General features: G+C 37.0%; 1 protein-coding gene across 4 annotated transcripts in view; it reads right to left on the minus strand.

The window, feature by feature from the left end:
* Positions 1-708: 708 nt before the first annotated feature.
* Positions 709-21,521, minus strand: part of RASGRP1 (RAS guanyl releasing protein 1) — a 39,347-nt gene continuing 18,534 nt past the window's right edge. For all 4 annotated transcript variants that reach the window (XM_032111190.1, XM_032111191.1, XM_032111194.1 and 1 more), the window contains 13 exons: positions 19,612-19,743; positions 18,399-18,552; positions 15,080-15,253; positions 14,207-14,323; positions 12,228-12,503; positions 10,940-11,020; positions 10,196-10,300; positions 9,071-9,180; positions 8,299-8,443; positions 7,540-7,576; positions 6,815-6,961; positions 5,192-5,565; positions 709-3,814 (listed from right to left, as the gene is read on the minus strand). In XM_032111190.1, the coding sequence (XP_031967081.1) occupies positions 3,680-3,814; positions 5,192-5,565; positions 6,815-6,961; positions 7,540-7,576; positions 8,299-8,443; positions 9,071-9,180; positions 10,196-10,300; positions 10,940-11,020; positions 12,228-12,503; positions 14,207-14,323; positions 15,080-15,253; positions 18,399-18,552; positions 19,612-19,743 (1,987 nt within the window). In that variant the 3' untranslated portion in view covers positions 709-3,679. The remainder of the gene's footprint in view (positions 3,815-5,191; positions 5,566-6,814; positions 6,962-7,539; positions 7,577-8,298; positions 8,444-9,070; positions 9,181-10,195; positions 10,301-10,939; positions 11,021-12,227; positions 12,504-14,206; positions 14,324-15,079; positions 15,254-18,398; positions 18,553-19,611; positions 19,744-21,521) is intronic.

A 21,521-nucleotide genomic window follows, 5' to 3' on the forward strand; every position in this document is an offset into this window, starting at 1 on the left:
GGATTACTAAGGAATCTCAGTTACATTTTATCTTAGTAAAAAAAAATTAAACAGTGATCTATATGATCACTGCTTTTGTGTTTATGTAAACTAAGGAAATATATTCCAATTACTGCTCAAGTTTTCTTTTTATTACTTTCTGTAATTACAAAGAGAACCACAACTTGTTTTGTATAAGACTGTAGAGCAGATTTGCCATATAAAGAGGAGTTTCACCTCTTGTCTTCCCTCATGATTGTAGATAACTGAATAAATGTCCATTTCCCCATATAAAAACAAATTTAGGATATGGTATTTTGACGTTTCCTATAAGGTGAAGAAGAATAGCAAGTGTTCAGGGTGCTACAGTGCTGCCTGTGCAATAGGCAGCATTAGCAGAGGCAGCAGAAGCCTTGCTTGAACTTGGCTATTGTGCTGTGGAATCTTTTCTAACGTAGCATTCTTAACAAAAGTGAGAGACTATGATAGTAAAGACTGGTGCTTTGTAATACTTGGAATAGTGAGTAGCAAAACAATGTCTGTACTGTGTCAACCACTAAAATACCAAACAAATAATCTGCAAATACTTAGCTTCCTAAGTTTTCCCAGGCATTGTTCCAAGGCTCAGAGAAGGTGAAGCAGGCCTAGAGATTAGTACTAGGTTAACGGTCTCAGATGCCAGTAAAGGAAGATGAATATAGATGGTACAGATTTCTCTGAGATACAAAATCAGAGGCATAAAATGCAATTTTAATATTTTTCTATTATAAATACTAAACCAAAATCTTACAATTTATATAAAATCTTTACAATCTGTACACTTTTTCAGTCTTCTCAGACAGCATTAGAACTTTTTCAAGTTGCCATAGAGATCAGTTACAACAAAATAACAGATGCTACTAGAACAAAAACATATATAAGCTAATCTAAAAGCAGTTGTATTTAACCTGAATATGAACAGTAGCCCTGCATTTTTAATTATGATATTACTCAATCTATTTACTTTTATCTTTAAACAATCAGAATTAACACTTAAAAAATAAACAGGGGATGGCTCTTTTTCTTTCTGTCTTCTTGTAAGTACAGCTGAACCTAGAGAAGGAAAAGGTGAGTGTTTCCATTTAACTTAAGCCACGACAAGATAAATTTCAGTATCATTGTTTGATAACATGACTTTTAAACAGCACTTTTAATTGTGTCTTTTTTTCCTAACATAAAGCAGCTTGAAGATTAACGCAGGGGCAAATGATTCTTTTGTCAGTTTTAACAGTTTCCCTGTAATCAGGTTCTGCTGTTAAGTCTTTCATGTTAGTCTTTCAGGAAAAGAAAGTCCCAAAAGAAAAGAAGGGACTAACAGCACTTAAAAAAAAAGGGGGGGTGAGGTGGAGGGAATAACTGTTAGTGGCTTTCAGCAAACAAACAGAGAACCTGGAGGTTACTTAGAGAGCTCTGAAGTTACCCAGATATCAGCTGACCTCTTTGAAGCAGGAAGTTTTCAGCACACATGAAGCACTGCACACTCGTTCTGTAAGACACTCCTGCAAACAGATCCCTTTTAAGTCTTTCAGATTGAACAAGCAAACATCACACAGAAACACTTAGGACTGTACAAATCTGTGGTCATAACTCAATTTTGAGTATTAAGTACTTAACCTAGTTACGCAGTAGCCTTTTGGCCAGCTGATGTTAGGAAATTTTCCTTTTAACTGAGGTTTTGTTCATGATCTCCACACTCCATCACAGATGAATTATATGTATACCCACAAATTGTATTAGAATCCAGAGTTTAGACCACCAGTGAGCAGTTACCTTGGCTATACAACAAGATTTATGAGTCAGCTGCTCCTTTGGGGTATTTTTTAAATAAGTGAAAATATATTCAACTTTTATCTTGTTTAACAGTTGTAGAAACAGACTTTTACTCGCTAAATGCCTATTAGAAATATGCCTTGCTGTAGTTCCCTGAATAGAGGACAAAATCAAGAAGCTCACAGAAAATGGGCAAACCAAGTTTGCAGACATGACCTGACAGCCATTCTGATTGCTTCACTGATCAAAGTGCAGTTCCATGTTACTTGTTAATAATTCAGGTTTAGTGTATGAGTTAAAAAAAGCTGTGCAGTCTTCAGAGCTGCTGGGTTTTTCCTATGCATTTCAGTTATTTACAGTAATGTAACAGAAAATCTACTACTACTACTCTTTCCCTCCATTTATTTTTACTTAGATATGGAGTTGCAAGCACAACCCAATTTCAAAACAAGAATTTAGAATCACTAAACTGGCAAGTAGTTTCAAATTAACTTTACAAATAAAGCATTCATATACCTGATAGTGACTGTAAATTGTGGATGGAATGTATATTTATGCCACTTTGAACACAAAGCACAGATGGTATTGTCATTGACTAAATTTCAATCTATAATGGACCTGGTAACTTAGAAGCGTTGAGCATTAAGTGGTTGTTTCTGATGTTTGTATATGTGATGACAAATACCTGATAAATACAAGAAAGTTTTGTACAACTCTTAAGTGTACAGATTCTCTTGGAATGCAAGTGCAGTTTTCAAATCGGCTATTCTGACAAGTAGATTTATCAGTAACTTGAAAGACTGTTTTATTGTCTCTTAACAATATGTACACTTTGTGTCTTTAAGTTACCTCCTTCACACCTTTTACTATACAAAATTTACAGACATAGGAGCACACTCATCTTGACTCTTTACGTAAAGTGCATGTGAAATCTAGGAGAGAGAAAATGGAGAAGCCTTGTTAGGAGCTCTGAAATAAGTAGCTTTGCACAGGGATTGCTGTACAGGTTCCCTCATAATGTGGCTCTAAAGGTTCTACTCAACAGTGTTATCTACTTTGATGTGAGAGAATTATGATCAACCTTGTCCCATATTTACTGTATGGGGACAACAAGTTACCCCTTAAACCAACTAAGTAGAATACATGTTCCAAGTCATGGCATGGAGCACAAAAATGGAAGCAGTATTCAATGTCAAGTCTCTATAGTCTCACCTCTGTTACCTTAATATAGGTAAGCATTCAAGCAGCAGAACTTCTAAAGCTCTGAAAGATGTTTTAAAAAATTGTCAGTTTATCTTAAAAGTGTAAGGATCAATCAAATATCATCAGCTTAACTACTTATTTTAATATTCTGGTTAATTTTTGGAATTAAACGTGACAGTTCACTTCATGGTTTTAATTGGTTTCAGCTCCAAGAAGGAATTGTTTTTCTTAATTTAGTATTCTTACAGTTTTACTTACTCAAGAGTTATCAAACATTTGTTTCTGCAAAACTGAGTTTGGGCCAAGTTTGAGGTGACACAGTCTTACGAATAGCGACTTTGTCAGAACACTTGTGCAGTAAGGTGTGCTGCTGGCAGCCAAGGAAGTCACTGGGGAATCAATATGGTCTTCAACATGAACAGAGTCTTCAGCAACACTCTCACTCCTTTTAAAAGCAAACCCAGAAGATACTATTTTCATTGCACAGATAATGCTAAGTTACCTTACAAGGTCAAAGGAATGATTTTATACATTTGGGAGTGCATGTTTAAAAGGGAAATGTGTTGAGTAAAGAGAACATTTCTGCGTAACATCCTTCAGATTCTGTCTCCAGTTCACTTGGTAAAGCAGCTTTATCACAGCCCCTCTTTCAGTCTTACATTCTTCCATAGGAGATTTTCCTCATCTGCTAGGAGGAGTCTCTGTGTTGTAGACTGTCAACTACATGGTTTCTTTTCTGGATTGTGAGAGATTCAATTGTTTTATGTGCCTGTTCCAGTTGGATCTTTAAACCTTCATTGTCTGCCTTTAGAATATTCCTTTCCTAAACAAATAAACAAACAAACAAACAGAGAATTGTATTTTATTCTGCAATTATTTGAGGACTGTCTGGTTGTAAATTTAGCTTGATTGCCATAAACATAAATTGGTGTAGCTCTTATTAGAACTAGTAACTTCTGTGAACATTTCCACAGTCACTGCTCTACCCTTTGTGTATACTCTCACAACTTTCCAGCAGCTGGTATCTGAGTCATGTCCACAACCTGCATTTATCCACCCTCCACTGCACCTTTCACAACAACAGCAGTCTGGGGAAACAACACAGGTCACACTTTACCACTCTACTGCTGCAGAAATTGATGTACCAGAAGCTAAGCCATTAATTTATAACATCATCTGCTGTTTAGTAACTGAGGTCAGAATCTGATGAGGGAGCAAGGGCAAGTGTAAATTATGGGACTCACATGAATGGGGCATTTTAAAGAATGCATTTTTACAAGTTACATCCATGCTTCACATCCTTGTTGCATTGAATATACTGTTGATTGAAAGGGAAGTGTTTATTGGAAGATTGTCTTATCTCTGTCTTAATGAACCATTAATCTTTCATAAAACATGAGTTCACTTTATCAGCAGCAAGGGATATTTTGAAAGTGATAGTCATCATTCAAAGATCAGACTGTGGTCTGATAAAACCTAAGGCATCAGTTTCATGTTGGTTCATCAAAGAATAGTGGTAAATATTGAGTAAAAAGTATGAAAATAAGTCTTTGTTCCTCATAATTATAGCTGGATCCATCCATTAGCTCCACTGTTGATATTGTAATAGTCTCTTTAATCTGTCTGGAAAGGTGTTTCTACAAACCTGAATTTGGGCCATGTTTGAGGTGATGCAGTCTCATGAATAGCTATTTTGTCAGAACACTTTAGAGTAAGGTGAGACACAACTGGGCTGATGCAGGTGAAATCTAGCAAGAAGCACCATCTCTGTTCATAGCAAAATTTCGTGGTGGTGCTTGCACTTGTCAGTTGAACAAAAGCAGAGCTCCCTACCCTCCCAACCCCATATAGTCTGTCACTTAGGGGAGGGGAGGCCACCAAAATCAGGAGGAAATTCAGAACTATGAATGGAGTAACATTCTGTCCTGAGTGGATTATGTTCACATTCTAGGACTGACAGGGCATCATTGTGATCATAACAATGGCTTCAAAGCCCATACTAGCACTAAAATTTATAATTGAAATGAAGCATTGCTGGAAGTTGAAGTGGCTAAGACTTCATGGATTGTTTAATTGCAATTAAATTGGCAACTAAGTACACTGGAGTAAAGTGACACCTTCCCACCCAGCCACGCCCCCACACATCAACCACTTGACCATACTGTTGTGTAAAACAGAATTTGTTCCATCATGTATGTACCTGCTCAAGTTCCTGGTATGAGGGTTTACAGCTGTGATGCTCCTCCTTCATTTTCTGGCTGGAGTCCTTGTTTTCCCATTTAACAAATGCCTTTCTGCGGCCTAGAATTGGGCTTGGAAATGTGGATGCTGGAGCTGCCTGGAGATAAGGATTTTCTGGCATCCTGTGTTCTTTCTTCTCTCTCCGCTTACGAGATACATCACCAGCCAGCAGTACAGGATCAGTCTGTGTACTTTTATGAATCACAGCTGGTTTCAGTCTCACTGAGATCTTCTGAGCTGAGGAACCCATGAGCATAATGGTTCGGTCCTTGCTGTCTTCACTGTGCTCCACTACTTCTCCATTAGGAAAGGTGAATGATCCTTCTTCTTGTCCTTTAAAATATATACAGTGAGTTGAGGCAAGATCTTCTCCCAGAAAAGGAGAAAAAGGAGGCATGGTAATTAATAAAGAATTTTAATTTTAATAAAGAAAACATGTATTCCTTCCTGACTTTTACATTCATTGCTCACCAAAATAGGTGTCATTAGAAGTTTCTCAAGGTTGTGTCTTGAAACAACTCTTTGCCCTGACTCAGTAACATAAATATGGATCAGTAAGAAGAAAACAGGTGTGGCACCAAGGTCAGCTAGAGAAAACCTTTATTATGGGTAAGAGGTGGTTATGACGTAGTGCTGCAGCCATTTCAGACACAGTCACAGAGATGCACATAGTCAGTATCAAGAGAAATGGGCTGCACTGAGCTCTGTGTAAGTGCTAACAGGAAGCCTAAGGTGGAACCCAGCAGTATGAGTGTTAAATACAACACAAAAGACTGATAATCAAAGTGGCAGGAAGCAGATTTGAAGAATGTATGAAATACAGGCAAAAAGCAGGAAAGAAATTCAAAGAAAGTGAATATTCAGAGAGTTGGAACATCAAAATCAAAACCAGAAGTAGCCTGGTGTTTTTCAAGGACAACATTCCTTCTTTGGAAGCCTACACAGTAATACACAGTAAGAAAATTGTATACAGCTTGTTTGATAGAAGGAGAAAAGAACAGAGAGCTGTACATTTTTCATTTCTGATTCTGTGAAAGATGGACAGATGGGGAGGAGTTACAGATTCTGCTACTGAAGTGGAAAATATAAGGACAATTAGCTGTTGGTTTTCCTAGCAGACAGATACGTAGGAAAACTGACTTTATAAACTCCACATTGAAATTTGAATCAGAATTGTAACAGTGCAGTAGTCAATGTTACAACTTGCTAAAAAAGCAAGACTTGCTCGTCACAAGGTGAGAGAGTTAAGGAAACTCCTGTCAGCTCTTTCATCTCATGGCATATAGTTCTCATGAGAGTCTGGCAGAAGATTTACTCATTTTTTGGTGGCATTTGTGCACCATACATTGTGTAGTGTGACGAGATCTCCCAGAAAGGGAGTCCATCCTTACTCAGTCTAGAGCAGGAATGGTGTTACTTGATACAAGCTAAAATACACCTGGTTCTAGTTTCTATGTTGATAAAACACTGCAGTTAACTAACAAGACTTAAAAAGATGCTGTACAACTCAGCTTTAAAAGAAAAAGGAGCAAAGGAAAGATTATCTACATATTTTGGTATTTTTAATGTAATCTTTTCTCACCATGGAATTGTTCTTTGACTCCTACTGGGCAGAGGCTTGAAGCAAGGGCAGATGTTGGGCTGCTGTCTGCAACTGCAGTTTTGGGTCTTCTCTTGCACTCTATCACAACCAGGTCTTTGCATTGCTTGTGACAGTTCATTCCACAGTCTGTAAACAAAACAACGTTTACATGATTCAGTGGCTCTGGTGTAGCATCTAAGGTAGCTCTCACACTGTGCCTTCCTGGGAAGCAAGAAGCCTTCTTTGGTGTTCTCTACACGACTACCTGTAACAACACACATCTGTAGAATGACATCCCTTTGCTATGTATGGCTAAAACTCCTTTTCATTATGAAAGCACAAAATGGCAACATTCAGTCACAACAGGGACTGTAGGGGCTGCAGAGAAAGCTGATACCTGCAGGAAGAAAACTGCGGAACAGATGTTGGGAATGTGCTGCACAATATTCACAGAGTGGTGCTGTTTGTGTCCAAGGGTCTGTTCCCAAACCCTCTGAATTCAGTCATGTCTTGCAAAGCATTAGAGCTGTCAGTTACAAGTTCCTTCATCTCTGCATTTCTTCTGTCTGTCATACTATTCCTGAATCAGTTTTCTCCTCCCTGGGAGGTCAGATTAAATGGGTCCATAGATGGATCTCTGTAGCAATGGATCTCATGATGATCACGGGTTTTTGCCATTCACTATCAATTATGGATTAAAATTAACGAAGTATAAAGTACTTTACCTTTGCATCTGTATCCTTGTTTAATGACTCCCCATAGCTGAAATTCAAACAAACAGAAAGCCTATGTATTAATATATTTCTCTGCATGTTTGATACCTCCAGGTTAAAAAAAAAAAACAACAAACACTAAAAGCTCCACTCTTTTCTAAGATCTGAGCACTTGCAGAATATCTTGTTCTCCTACACTTCTAATCATAAGGTCAAAATGGAACTTTTTACCTCTTTAGCATAAGGTAAACAGAATATTTTACATGTGTTCATCAATGACATACAAAGTATCTTGAGCTAGTCTACTGAATACATCAGCAGGTCTGACAGCCCCTCGAGGAGTTGTGGAGCTGGAGTAGATGGAGAATTCTGCCTCAGCAGCCTTGTATGATCTCAGCTGAATGAAGATTAGTAGGACAATTTTACGAAATCTCCCGTGCCATAGGCAGTGGCATGTCATGTCTGTATCAGGACATGAGTTCTATCAGCCCTGTGGAGTGGAAGTCTCTGGATTTGGAAGTCTTGCCTGAGACTGTTTTTGGTGACACAGCCAAACTCCACAAGGTATGAACCATGTTTAAACATACTGGCCCTGCCAAGAAGGGAGTAAAGGATACCTTAGAAGGCTACAGAGGCAGAAGCCTGGTGTTCTATATAACTTCACTGATGTTTTATATAGATCCTTTTCTGTATATGACACAAGGCAATTATGAGATAAAAAAGGCATAATTCCAAAGGATGTTAACATAATTTGCTAAAAAGTAAGCTTACAAATCCAGCACAGTTGTCGCAGAAAGTGGGCCTTAAGTAAGTGGTCTCTTGGAAGTTGTGAGCAAAGCCAAGTCCTAATTTGGAATAGATTGAGCTAGCTCTCATAAAGTAAGCTGTTATTTCATCCCTGCTAATCAGACCTTCCCTGGAAATAAACAAGAAAAGTTGTTTGTGAGACATATATTTTGTTAAATGCATAAGGAGAATGAAACATATTTTTCTTGCATTATATAATAGCGATAGTTTCATGTGCAAAAAACTAAAGTGATCTCAGTAATCTTGCCAATTGTTTCCAAAATACACAGAAGCTTATCTACACATTTAAACTGCAAACTGTCAGGATAAATGAAATATCTGCAAATGCAATGCAACCTCAAAACTACTTCATAGATCTGAATAATCACTGTTGTATTTTTCCATGCTCTAATATGTTATGAAAATGTTCCTGATTTTATCAAAGTATTCATTTGCCAATTCTTTAAGGGACAGCTTTATCACAGGAAAATTCTTTAGCAGTAAATACTGACTATAATTTGAAAAATACTTCTTTTTCAATTGTCTGTTTTTCTTCTAAATCAGCTTGGTCACCATTGCTGTAAGCCCATGTCATTCACAACACATTTAGAAGATGCTTTTGTCAGTTACGTTTTCACTTCTGTCTGTGCCTGAAAAGGACGTTTTTACCACCCTAATGATAAAATACAATTTAAACACAAAAACCCCTAAATCCCTCCCAAAACATATGCTGCAAAGTTGATAAGCAGGTACTCACCAGTCCTTAGCCATTACACAAAATGAAAATGGAAAGCTGGCAGCAATCTTTTCAAATTCTTCCTGGGAAATGTATCCATCCTGATCATGGTCATAATTTTTGAAGACAGACTGCGCGAGGTAATAGCAGAATAGTTTATAATGAGGATGGTCTGAATTACCACTTTAGAAAGCCTCCACATTAGTAATAGTTATGGATTTCCTCTCCCATCTTCTCCCAGTGTTTATTAAACAGTGCAACAGTCTAATTGGTTTTTTTGCTTGAGACTAAAAAAGCATTATGATTTCTTGATTTGCAGCAAAACATAGTGTACTGGTTTGAGACAAAGTCCACACAGGCTGGACTAAAAGTTTCACAACACAATGACAACTGTTTTTTACTTCTTCTTTAAGAACATTCTGCCCAGACTCACATGTACAACTTGAACTAATGCTCTCAATTAGTGTTCTCAATGATGGTTTCTGCAGCCAAATCAGTGTAACTGCCTGGCTTATTTTATCAGATCAGTGTAATGAGAAAATCAGTAATATGACAGAATTTTCAGGGCAGACACCTGTTTCCACTTGCAGAATGCATTACTGTTTGTCTCTGGCCACAAGGCAAGGAGCACACCTAGATCAAATTTAGAAATATATTCCAAAACAGCGTGTATCAAAGGATGCCTCGCAATATTAGAAGTGCTTAGAAAGAAGAGATGAAGCAGGCAAGCAAAGACAAACTACCTCTCTACCCCCACCAGTTTTGGAATCAATCACCTTAACTAGTAGTTTCCCATAAAGCGGGGGACCCAAAAGAAGGAGAAAAAGCAACGGCTGCTTGTAACAAAGCCACTGAGAGGCCTCCTGTCAGACTGCATGACGTTGGGAGTCCCTGGTAGAAATGGACTCCCTGGCTCCTTGAAAGAGTGACTCTGGAAGTACACAAACCAGCATTCACACTTCCTACTGGCTCTTCAGCCACTGAAGGAATTTCCATCCATGTCTCACGGCTGCTGCTGCTATATACAGGTAAGCAAAAATATCTGATCTTGAGGACAGAAGTCCCATCCCTGTATTCTCTCATACCTTGAGATTAAGACTACAAAGATTTACAATGATGTAAAGTACACTGGCCAACCTTACTTACATCTACCATCCTCTGAACATGTTTGCTGATGGTTTTTGGATCAGGTTTTGGGGCCACTCCTGAGGCCCAGTCTGCAACTACTGGTGGTTTGGAAGGTGTCATAGGCTGAAATAAATTGAAAGGAACTTCATTAGTACCACATGGAAAGATTACACTTCTTCCATTTGTGACAGTGGACTCTGTGGCACAGGACTGCAGAAATGACCCGTTGGACCCGAGATCGTTCTTTTGATAATTACATGGTGCTTAAGCTCTTCCTTGAACTGTTCAAAACAGCAGTCATGCCTTGAACTGTCACAGTTTGCTGACAACCCTGTAAAATCACCATCTTTTCCATATTTATAAAACAGGAACAAAACTACCACATGACACTCATGGGTTTCATCATTTGAATCATGTAAGAATTCTCCATTTGAAAAAAATAGTATCAACTACCAAGATTGAGACTGATGTCATGTCTCTATGCAACAACTTCATTTGTCTTTGTGTTCATATTATAAAACCTGATATGGTGTCAACTCTGCCACATATTCTAACTTAGGCTTCATCACCAACCAAACAATTTGTGCTTTAATAGATTTACCTCAGTCCACAAAGCTACTATGTTTTCAATTTCACATACAATAAAATAAAATAATAAATTTAATGCAAGAGATAAAACTTTCTTTAAAAAAAATTCTTCTTTTTAAATTAAAATCACTCATAAAACCCCTCCTTTTGTAAAGAATCTGTAAAGGCCCTTACAGCAGCTCGGTGACTTCGTGGCTCTCGTGCATATGAAAGTTCATAAATTTCATCTTCTGTGTAGTAAAGATCAAGGGACAGCTGAAAACAACACATTAGTTTAATCCCAGAACAGTCACCACTACTACTTTATAAACTTGTTGCTGGAATGCATTCATATTTTTTGGTGCATTATTTTTTTATTTCAATTACACCTAGAAAAAAATGACCTTGAGCTGCACAGGTGTTCACAGTGATTTGAAATGTGTCCAATTCTACATTCCAGACTGTTATTGCCATTATCTGGAAAACTGTAACATTGAGTATTGGGAGTTCAGAAGCTCTTGCATTGAAATAAAATGTTTCTTCTCATTTATGTCCTGTCATATATTGCTGCATGAAATTATGGACAAAGTTCTACACAGTTGTAATAGCCATTTTTATAAAACATTATTTAGAAGAAAGAAATACTTAGAATAATTTAGAACAAATAGCAGGAAGAAGTAAGAAGTTCACCACTTCATACAGCTTTATTTCAGGCCATGGGTGTCTGTGCTTTATTTCACACAAGAGTGCTCCCAGAGAGAACAAATAACCTCAGGCACATAAGCATTTTTATCTCTTAGTTTTTTACTGAAACAGGGCTTATCACCAGAAAGTGGAAGCAGGCTAACTAGTTTTTCCAAGATGAGATACTTGTTAGGGCCAAACAAAACTGAGAAACAAGAAAGGAAGATGTAGTATTTTAATAGAAGGTAGTAGCTTAACTTACTAGGAGAAGCTAAAATAATTATTGTTTTAACGAAGTCCCAGGTAGTATCAATTTTTTTAGTAGCATGGCACTGACTGGATATGACTGGGAGAGTCATATTTGACTAATTTGACTACATTTGACTAATGTTTATGTCAGACAGTTTCTTTAGCACCAGAAGAAACTTGGCTAGAAATGCAGTATCTTGAGGGACTGAACTTCTGTGTGATTTTGTTTTTAACACAAGGAATCCTCCTTATTGAAAGTACAGAGAGTGCATGCTACTATAGTGAAGCAGAAATAAACATTTCCTTCCCTTGTAGAAATAATTGCAAGCATACTGCTGAACTGGCACCTCTACCCTTGCTGCCAGATAAATCAGTGTCACCAATTTTTTCTCTTCTATTCCTGTACATTTCCCCTTAGATTAAAAGAAATCTTACACTCTTATGAATTCATAATTAATTAATTAATTAATTAATGGAATTCTCTATTTAGTTGTTTGATAGGTAAATGAAATTTTTAATTGGATGTATTTATCTTATCTCACAGACTTACTGTAAGCAAGTGAACAAGGTCCATATTAGCCTCCAGGGGAAGTGGCATTTCCTGGAGTTGTATCAGCTCATCTATGTGGTTATACAGAGAATATAGTTTGTATACATTAATTTTTTTGTCTTCCAAGTAGTCTGGCATGCCCTCATAAAGGGATATCAAGTCTTTCAGGTGGACCCCAAGGATTGGGATCTTAAAGTTACTGCACTCATTATAGGCACGTCGGTAACTATCATAATTTCTGTAAGACGAAAGCAATTCTGTCATTTCATTAAACACCTAAAAATAAAAAGAAAACAAAAAAATCAATGCTGGTTACTGTTTCTGTTTTTGTCATACAGCACAAGAACTTCCCATGTTATTGTTAAGGAATTCACTCACAATGGCTCTTGAAAAAGATTATAAAACTTCAAATGAAATCTAGGTATTCTAGATTTCCTACACCCATAAATCACATACTAATATGCAACTACAGATAGTTAATCTGTAGTCTAATCTGTAATGCTGGTCTCCTTACACTCCCCATTTAGTCAAATGAAAAGAAGGAGATAGGATTCTCTCAAATCAGGGGGATCTGTATGCAGTCAATGTGTAAGCACAGCACAAGCTCTCTGACATTCATAAACGCAGTCATCTTCACCCTAAAATGTGGAATGCATTATCTGACTTCCAGGTCACCAGCTGGAACTGCTGGAGAGGTCCTGGCAGAGAAACCCTGTACTGTGCCGTGATCCCACTGCAGTGTGATCAGAAGTCATACTATGGTTCAAGGTCTCATATCTGTTTTTTAAGAAAACTTTTTCCATGGAAATGAATTAGAAACAATATCTTGGGTTTTTTATAAAGGCCACAATAATCTTCAGTCTACCAGGATAAATATTTTCCCTTGTTTAAAATTATACAGGTACAAAGTTGACTCACAACACTGCAAAATCAACGGACCAATGTTTTCTCTGGGAAGTTCCTGTCAAAGTTCTCGATTTGTAACCTTTACAAACTGTTTGATGTAGTTAAACCTCAAAGTGTGTTTTCAAGTCACTAATTACCAGCCTTTTTTTACCTGCTTTCTATTAGCACCAGTATATGATTTCTTGATACAAAAAGTTATTCAAATGATGTACACACATGCAGTCCTTAAAATGACAAAATTTGAAAAACAACACGTTTCTGAAATAAGCTTTCTAACTGATTTTATAGATTCTGAGAGCTGTAAGCATTTCCAGTGGAAGGTCAGGTATGCACTGTTCATTTAAACTGATCATACTGTGATCAAAACAGGCTCATGAGATACCTTTACAAAATATTTCAGGCCCCAAAAAGAATAAAGTATTTTATTCTCTTAAGAAGTCTCCTAAGAAGCCACATGAAGGCTTCTTAAGAAGCATTGCTAAAAAATATGCCTTCTTACCCATTTTAATAGCTTTCATGTGAATTTCACAAGAATTTAACTGGAAAATAAAATAGATTTCTAACATTCAACCATACTGTGTGCATTAGGGCTAAACTTGTTAAAGTCTGAATTAAATAAAACCTGTCATAGGGAAAGATCAGATGAACAAAACCAGTCCTTTCACTCGAAGTGCAGAGCTCTGCACTAGATTTTACAGACTCAGGATGGTCAGTGTTGCTACGGATGACAACAGTTTTGTTTTCAAACGTTCCAGGATCCAATTCTCTGTTTTCATGCTTGAATATTATTCTGTACTACTGCATGTAAATGAAAATGCAGCTCATCACATCTGACATTAAACAAAAAACCTTAGAGAATGTATAAAAGTCTTGAAGAAAGTCTTGGGGTTGCAAAAAGTGTAGGAGTAACTGGTGATGTAGAGATGAAATGACAAATAAAAACCCTTCAAAACCAAAGAATTTTTGTTCTGTCTTTCCATCTCATCCAATGAAGTAAGGTTGCTTTTAGTGTGTGCAGTGAAAAAAAAGTTAAAGGTTACCTTATTTGTAAAACTTAGAGAAGCAATACTAACCTTAATTACATCATGAGGAACACATGAGCTTGTTTCCTTGAGCCTGGAAATGGAGCTGTGACAGAGGCCTCCTATCACTGCCATTAATGTGTTGAAATTCTGCAGCTGGTGGAGCTTCTATGGTGACATAAAAAAAAAAAAAAATCAGCATTTATAATTTAAAGGTTCAGGTTGTTCAGCGTGCACACTCAAATTTTAATTTCCTCTTTGGTATTGCTCTGAAGTCTTACAAGTCTTGTGACACTTGACTTCATGTATTTTGGTAATGAGTTGTGATTTTACTGGGTGTAACATGAACTTATTCTACTGTTACTAAATCAAATATTAGATTTTCAGATACAGTAAGTCTTCAAAGTACCTCCTCAGTAGTTCCCCCTCTTCCCACAGTCTACCACAACTAGGAAACACTGCCTATTATCCTGGTTATGAGTGCAGTTGTATGCCAACCATACAACTTTGCATTACTACGCAAAGAATACGAATATGACCGTAGCTCTGCTTTTATCCAGAAAGGTGTTTCTGGTGGAATGCTTCTAACTACAGCCAAAGGCATGCAAGTGGCTCATGCTCTGGAAAGCTTCACAGCCACAGCTGGGAATCTCACATGCTGATTCAAAAGCAAGTCCAGTTTTTCAGTAAAAACAATTTCTTCAGAATGAACATGAGAAAGACCTGGTGCCATGGCACTGTAATATCTGAGCACTTGGTAAGGCAGCACACACACACAAATACACATGTGCTGTGTATGAAGCAGGAGACCAGTGCCAACACTACCAGCTCACCCTACAGTAGTAGCATAGGAAGAGCAAAAAAAAAAAGGGCTGTATCAGAGAAAGACAAAATAAACACCAAACATGCCAGATTTTAACTGACCTGTGCAACATGAATAAACTTAATGAACACTTCAGCCCGAAGCTGTGGTGTTGGTCTGCTGAGAACCATTAGCTGCACCCACTGAGAGATACCATTGCAAAGAGAAATCGATCTTTCCATTGTTGGGTTCTCTTTCACGCAACTATTCACAATGTAGTTCTGATAATCTGAGAACTTAAACAAACAAAAGAAACATAAATGAAAATTCATGTAGTTTCATATACCTCATGATCTGTGTGCAGACAGAGGTCTGCTTTTCAAATTAAATATAAAAGATATATTTTATACCTTAAATATCCGTAAGACTGAAATCTTTCCTTTGTAAAAGCTTTGTTAAGTTCAAAAGCAGGGGCTTCGACTAATTGAATTAACTGAAAGCATCTTTTTCCTGTATCTCAGGGGCCTTGGCTCTTATAAACCCCAGGATGAGCAGAACTGGGGCTTTCCTCCCAGCCTCAGTGGCTTCATAGATTCATTGAGTCTAGACTTCTATAGGGAAGGTTAAACAGAATTTAAATTGTAATCTAGTAACTCAGTAATAGTTTAAGGGAGTTCAGTGTTCAGTTTATGCATTCTGTAGCTGGGGCACACTTCTGAATTAAGCTATACTAATACAAAAAGCAAGTTCAATGAGATTAATACGAAACTGAGATAAGACCATTAAGAATGAGGGCTACAGATTCCTTAATACTTTCAATACAGCTTGTGAGATTCTCTTATTTAATCAAGGCAATCTAAAATTGTTTGGTAGACACCTGTGACACAGATTTTTTTTAAAAGCCATTCTTCCATTAAGATTAAAGAGAAGCAATCATTTGCTTCTGTTGATGCAATTTTTATCCGTTCTGTTGATTTATCCATTAACAAAAATGCAGAAGAATTTGATCATCAGAAAATGTGACACACAATTTTTACGTCCATTCTTTACTATGACCACTAATACTAACATCTTACCAAAAACACTCAGAGCCATAGGAGGCATATATTCCTTTCCACAGGAATATGTGGAATAGCACTGATCTTTAAGCAAAGGCCATAAATTGTCAGGCTGTTGTTTGTTTCTTACTCTCCCTCTCTCACCTTCTCACAACTTTATAAATTTTTTCCATCTGTTTAGTAAGAACTATCAGCACTTTAAAAGCAAAACTGACAGCAGACACCTCTAGATTTCTCCTCTCATTAAATTAAAAATGGAAGAAATGTTAGTAATAAGTACAGCTGTCTCTGAGATTACATAGTACTTACTCTACAATTACTCTTTGAATTTTGAACCCCAGCCAGGTTTGGGTGGATCTTGAAATTTAAGCAACTACTCTATATAGATAGATAGGTAATTTTTCAGTATCTGACTACATAATTATGGACTTCATAGAAGTTTCAGTACAACTATGAATCAGTTTTATGTTTTGTTCTCAGCATCTCCTTCGGAAAAGATTTTTTTTTAAATGCTGAAAAAATTAATCCCTAAAATGTTACTTAAAAGTTTTTAATTAACTGTAGTGCACAAATTTATTAATGAGGTCAGCTGTAACAAGCTTGTTAGTGGCAGATATGGTAAAGAAGTTTAGGTACTTAAATAATGCAGGAGCCTGTTACTGCGGTGACTAACTTAAGAGCCTCAACAGGAATCCAGATTCTTACAAAAGACTGTGGCCTCCCTGTACTTTATGACTATAAATTAAAATACTTTCCAAGCACCAGAATGCCTGCAGTCATTACTCTGTGAACACCACTCCCGGCATTTTAATTTGCTACAAGATGGGCGGTATCTCATGGAAGATTTTGCTGTGCGCTGTGTACGTGATCAAATATTCCCTCCTGACTTTCAAATGCCCAAACCTTTAAATAGTTATTTCAGTGCCCAATAACACAGCCAGTCGTCTTCAGTCTTTTTCCTGATATATGATGCCGTATTAGAATAACGAAAGGATTCTATGGCTTAGCACATCATGAACAGATTCTGCAAAGATTTAATTAATATAGCTAATTATTAATTACACATTTTCTGACCCAAAGTCTTGGTAAACTCATTTATACAAAAAACATACACAGGTACCCTGCATATAAAATGTATATATGTATGTAGCTGTTGGAACTCCATGACACATCTGACACAAACTAAAACCATACTTGTTGCACCCGTTAATTACCTTATATCTACACAGAGGTTCTGAAAATGATAAGTTATATAAGCTTTGCATATTATTACTGCCTACAGGCAGCAATCTGTGCATGACTTCGGTTCTACAGCTTATTGAGTTTAACACAAAACACAGAGTCACGTACTGTCAGCTCAAAATAAAGTACATTAAAACACGACTGTGAAATCTTCCACCATCTAGTGAGAGCCCCTTTTCTTGCATAGGTTCAGCTTCATATTGTAGTGCTGCAAAAAAACCTGCCAAAACCAGCTAAATAACAGCAACAGAAAAAAAAACACTCTGAAAAAACCACTTTGCTTTCACTCTTATTATCACACAGGCTTTGCAACCCTCCTAGATTTTGGTCTCTAACATTCACTTTTCCATGTGTAAACTGTATCAGGTTTTAATAGAGGTAATGTTGTAGCACACAATGATGCAACTGAAGCCAAGGTGCATAGGGAAGTTTGCATCTTAGCAGCTACAAACATTACGGAGAAAACAAAACAAATGAAATAAAAATTAGATAAATCCCTAAGAATTGTTTGTGTACATGAAAGCTGGTATAATAAAATATGTTTATCCCCCCTTACATTAAAAATGGCATTTTCTAAAATGCTTTCTTATCTCTAGTCTTTATTTTGCTATGCACAATCAAAAAAGGCAAGCAGAGTCCAGCGGACATCTTCAATGCAGTCCATTAATCACTGCTCAGAATTGCTGTACTGTTCACCACAGCCACAGAAGGTGAGCATTCTAGGAGAATATTCCAGGTTTCCTTCATTCCATTTCAGCCTGATTACTGATTTAAGTCAAAGGACGCTGCTTGCTCCTGTGCCCAATGACATCCCTTGTTCTAACAAAAAGAGCTTCTTGGGAAGAAGATCTTGGATTTGGAAGAAGGTTTACTCCTCTTCCATCCAACTGATCTTGCCTCAACTGTTCAACAGCTGAGGTTCCTTCTCCCTCTCTCATATGGTTGTTGCAGAAGGGTTTTTACTCAGAGTAAGTTCCACTGGCCACCTTCAACATGAGTAAAATAAAAAAGAGTCTGGAAACAGATTGTCCAACATCTCGTATGGCAGAGTTAATCTTGTAATACTACCTCTCAGCCATATTTTCTATGTCCTTCCCATCTTTGCTTAATATAAATAACTAAATAAATAAAAATAACTTACTGATATTCTTCTGAAAGACTTAAATTCAAGATAGGTAAGGTGGTCTGACAGCTCCTCTGGCTCAAGGTGATCAAAAAGAAGTGAGACTTTCCGTTTCTTACTGGTGTTGGCCTTTACACGCTGTGTCAGCTTTCTAGACCAATCCCTAGAATTTCTTTCAAAACACAATTACTCCAAGTTATTTACTGAAGAGCAACATTTTTCTCTTTCCCTAAGTCAGAGGTAACATTGTTTTCATGCCTTACTGCAATAAAAAGTGAATTATTTGAACTTCTAAACAGAAAACTCCTTTCATGCATTAGAGATTATATGACAAAACATTATTGTTAGTCTTTATTGTATTGATGTAGCATGTTAAGTACAATACAACTGTCTTACTAAACAGCATGAGATTCTACGTAATTTCTGCATTTTCAGAATAGTTGTCTGCAACTTCATCTCCACTGAACACATCCAGCGCTCCTCCGTTTAATAATTCTTAGATTTCCTTGACCAGCCTCTGAGTATGAACTGTCTCCTTTTGCTATTGACCCACAGAGTAATACAATTTATTTTAATTTGAAAAACTAAATATCCTCCCTCATAATCAGATACAAAATGTATGCCAAATTCTGCTCTGCTTTAGCCTGTGCATTTCCAAAGTAGGAACTGACACTTGTGTCAGTTGAACTTTCCACAGAACTATCTTACTCTCATATAACAAGGAAAGATGTCTTCCCAAGAAAGAACTTGCATGATGTATAGATGTAGGACTTATTCTTGCCACAACAAGTATTTTATAACCAAAATCATCTAAACTATATCAAGAGTCTGACAATGTAATAAACCATATCCTCACTTACCTTTGTTGCTAAAATATAAACACACTTTTTTTACCTCATCTCTTACCCAGTCAAATTGTATTCTGCTTTTTCATTGATTTCACGTGATCTTGCAAAACCGTTAGGCACCTACAAATTTTCTAAGTTCCCTGGATAGAGTAAAACTTAGCTGTCATGGACAATCAGCCCAAAGTCTACACTGCAGCTAAATTCAACCTAAGCCATTCCTGAAAGGCATTCTGTTCCACTACATAATGTATATTTCATCTGTAATGAAGTAGAAATTCTTCTAAGGGTACATAACATAAAACTTGTGAGAGACATTATATTTGAATAAAGGAAATTCAGAGCAAAAGATTGTTTTCTGAGTATATTGAGACTTTGACACTCACATTTGAGATGTGTCAATTAGACGACAATGTAACTCCTCACCATTAGCTCTAACTACTTCTTGAAATTCCTCCATAGCTGTGGATAGTTTAGAGTCCATTTTGAACATAATCCAGAATTCTGTAATCCAGTACCTATTAAAATTAAAACACACACACAAAAAAACCCCGTTTTGATCTAACATCAGTTAGGCTGAAATTTAGGTATCTGCTCCTGTTTACAAGTTGTATTACTTTTGAACAACTTTGGAGGATAAATCTTGCTTTTAGATGTTTTCGCCAGGCTACCTTAATTTTATCACAAAGCAAAAGTTCAAGACTAAAAACAAATTAGAAAATACCTGGCTTAAGGCTGTAAAGAACTACGCTACGCATACAGCTTGCAGTAAATTTGGTATCAAAATTTCTTGCTTCACAATAAATCTAGACATTATGCATCCTGACGTATTCTTAATGAAATTTCAGGTTTTATAAACTTCCTTAAAACTTGAAATTATTTGGTCTGGACATCAAAAAAATACACTTCGATAGTCACAAAAATCTACTAACTAAATATATTTAATAGTTTACAGGTGATTCTGTCCCACATGCACAAAATCTTTTCAGAGAATTACGGTTTTCGTTGTGGGGCATTCAAATCTTTTCAGTCATATATTTTATATTTCAACTCCTGCATGTGACTTGTCACTAATTGTGGCAGGTTGACCCTGGCCAGCACATAGGTACCCACTCAGGTGTTCACTCCCTCCTCTCCCTCTGCAGCGAAATGGGGGAGAGAACAGAAAGGGCAAAGTGAGAAAAATGCATGGGCCAAGATAAAGACAGTTTAATAACTAAAGGAAATAGAAAAGCTTAAAAAAAAAAAAAAAGATGTAAAGGCAAGCACCATCTCACACAAGATGCCCAGCAACTCTGGAATGACTACCCCCTAAGTTTTTATTTCTGAGTATGACCCTGTATGGCTTGGAATGTTCCTTTGGTCAGTTCAGGTCAGCTGTGTCCCCTCCCAGCTTCAAGCTCACCCCAAGGCCACACTGTGGCAGGGCAGAGTGAGAAACAAAAGGCCTTGATGCTGTGCAGTCACTGTTCAGCAATAGGTAAAATACTTCTGTGTTTCACCCACAGATTCAAAGCACAGCATTACAGCAGCTGCTATGAAGAAAGTTAACTCCATCCCAGCCAGACCCAGTACCCAGCACTATACATGTAAAAATCTGTGCTTGTTGGAAAAATGGGACTGCACGTTCTTACGGATGCACGTATGTATAAATTTGCCTGGAAGCAAAAATGTTACCAGATTTCACGCAATACTAAAGCATTCTGACATAACCAATAATAATCTGCTCTGAGGTAATACAATCATCACAACTGAAAACAAATTCTACTCTCCTGTTACTAATAATTTCCCCCTTTGTGTAAAAAAGAGGTATCATCAATCTATTAGAGCTGAATATTTTCTTTCCTGTTTTCTCTAAACTGAGGTATCAAACTTTATTATACTTAATAGGTGGAAAAAAAGTGTCCCAGCATCACTGCAAGTGATTAAGTAGAATTACTGAGGAGAATTACCTACCAAATGCAATAGAGCTTTGCTTAGTATGAAAATATCTGCAATATCCCACCTCATTTTTAATAGACCTATAATATTAGACACGCTTCTATCATTCCCTGAGCACTGTCGATTTTCACAGATGTTTAAGATACAGATTCATATAGATTCAGTTCAAAACTGTGACCCGACAACTCATGCACTGACTTAGACAGGTCGGCTCAAAGCCAGTTGGACCTTCATGTGTAAAGCTGCTAAAGTGAACCTTGAAAAGCTGAACACCTGTTTCTCTTTCTAATGTCAATTTCAGATTTGCAAAAACATGCTTATATATATCACAGGGGTGACTGCAGACAAATGACTA

This window comes from Corvus moneduloides, chromosome 6 (genome assembly GCF_009650955.1).
Source record: "Corvus moneduloides isolate bCorMon1 chromosome 6, bCorMon1.pri, whole genome shotgun sequence".
In the NCBI taxonomy this organism is placed as follows: domain Eukaryota; kingdom Metazoa; phylum Chordata; class Aves; order Passeriformes; family Corvidae; genus Corvus; species Corvus moneduloides.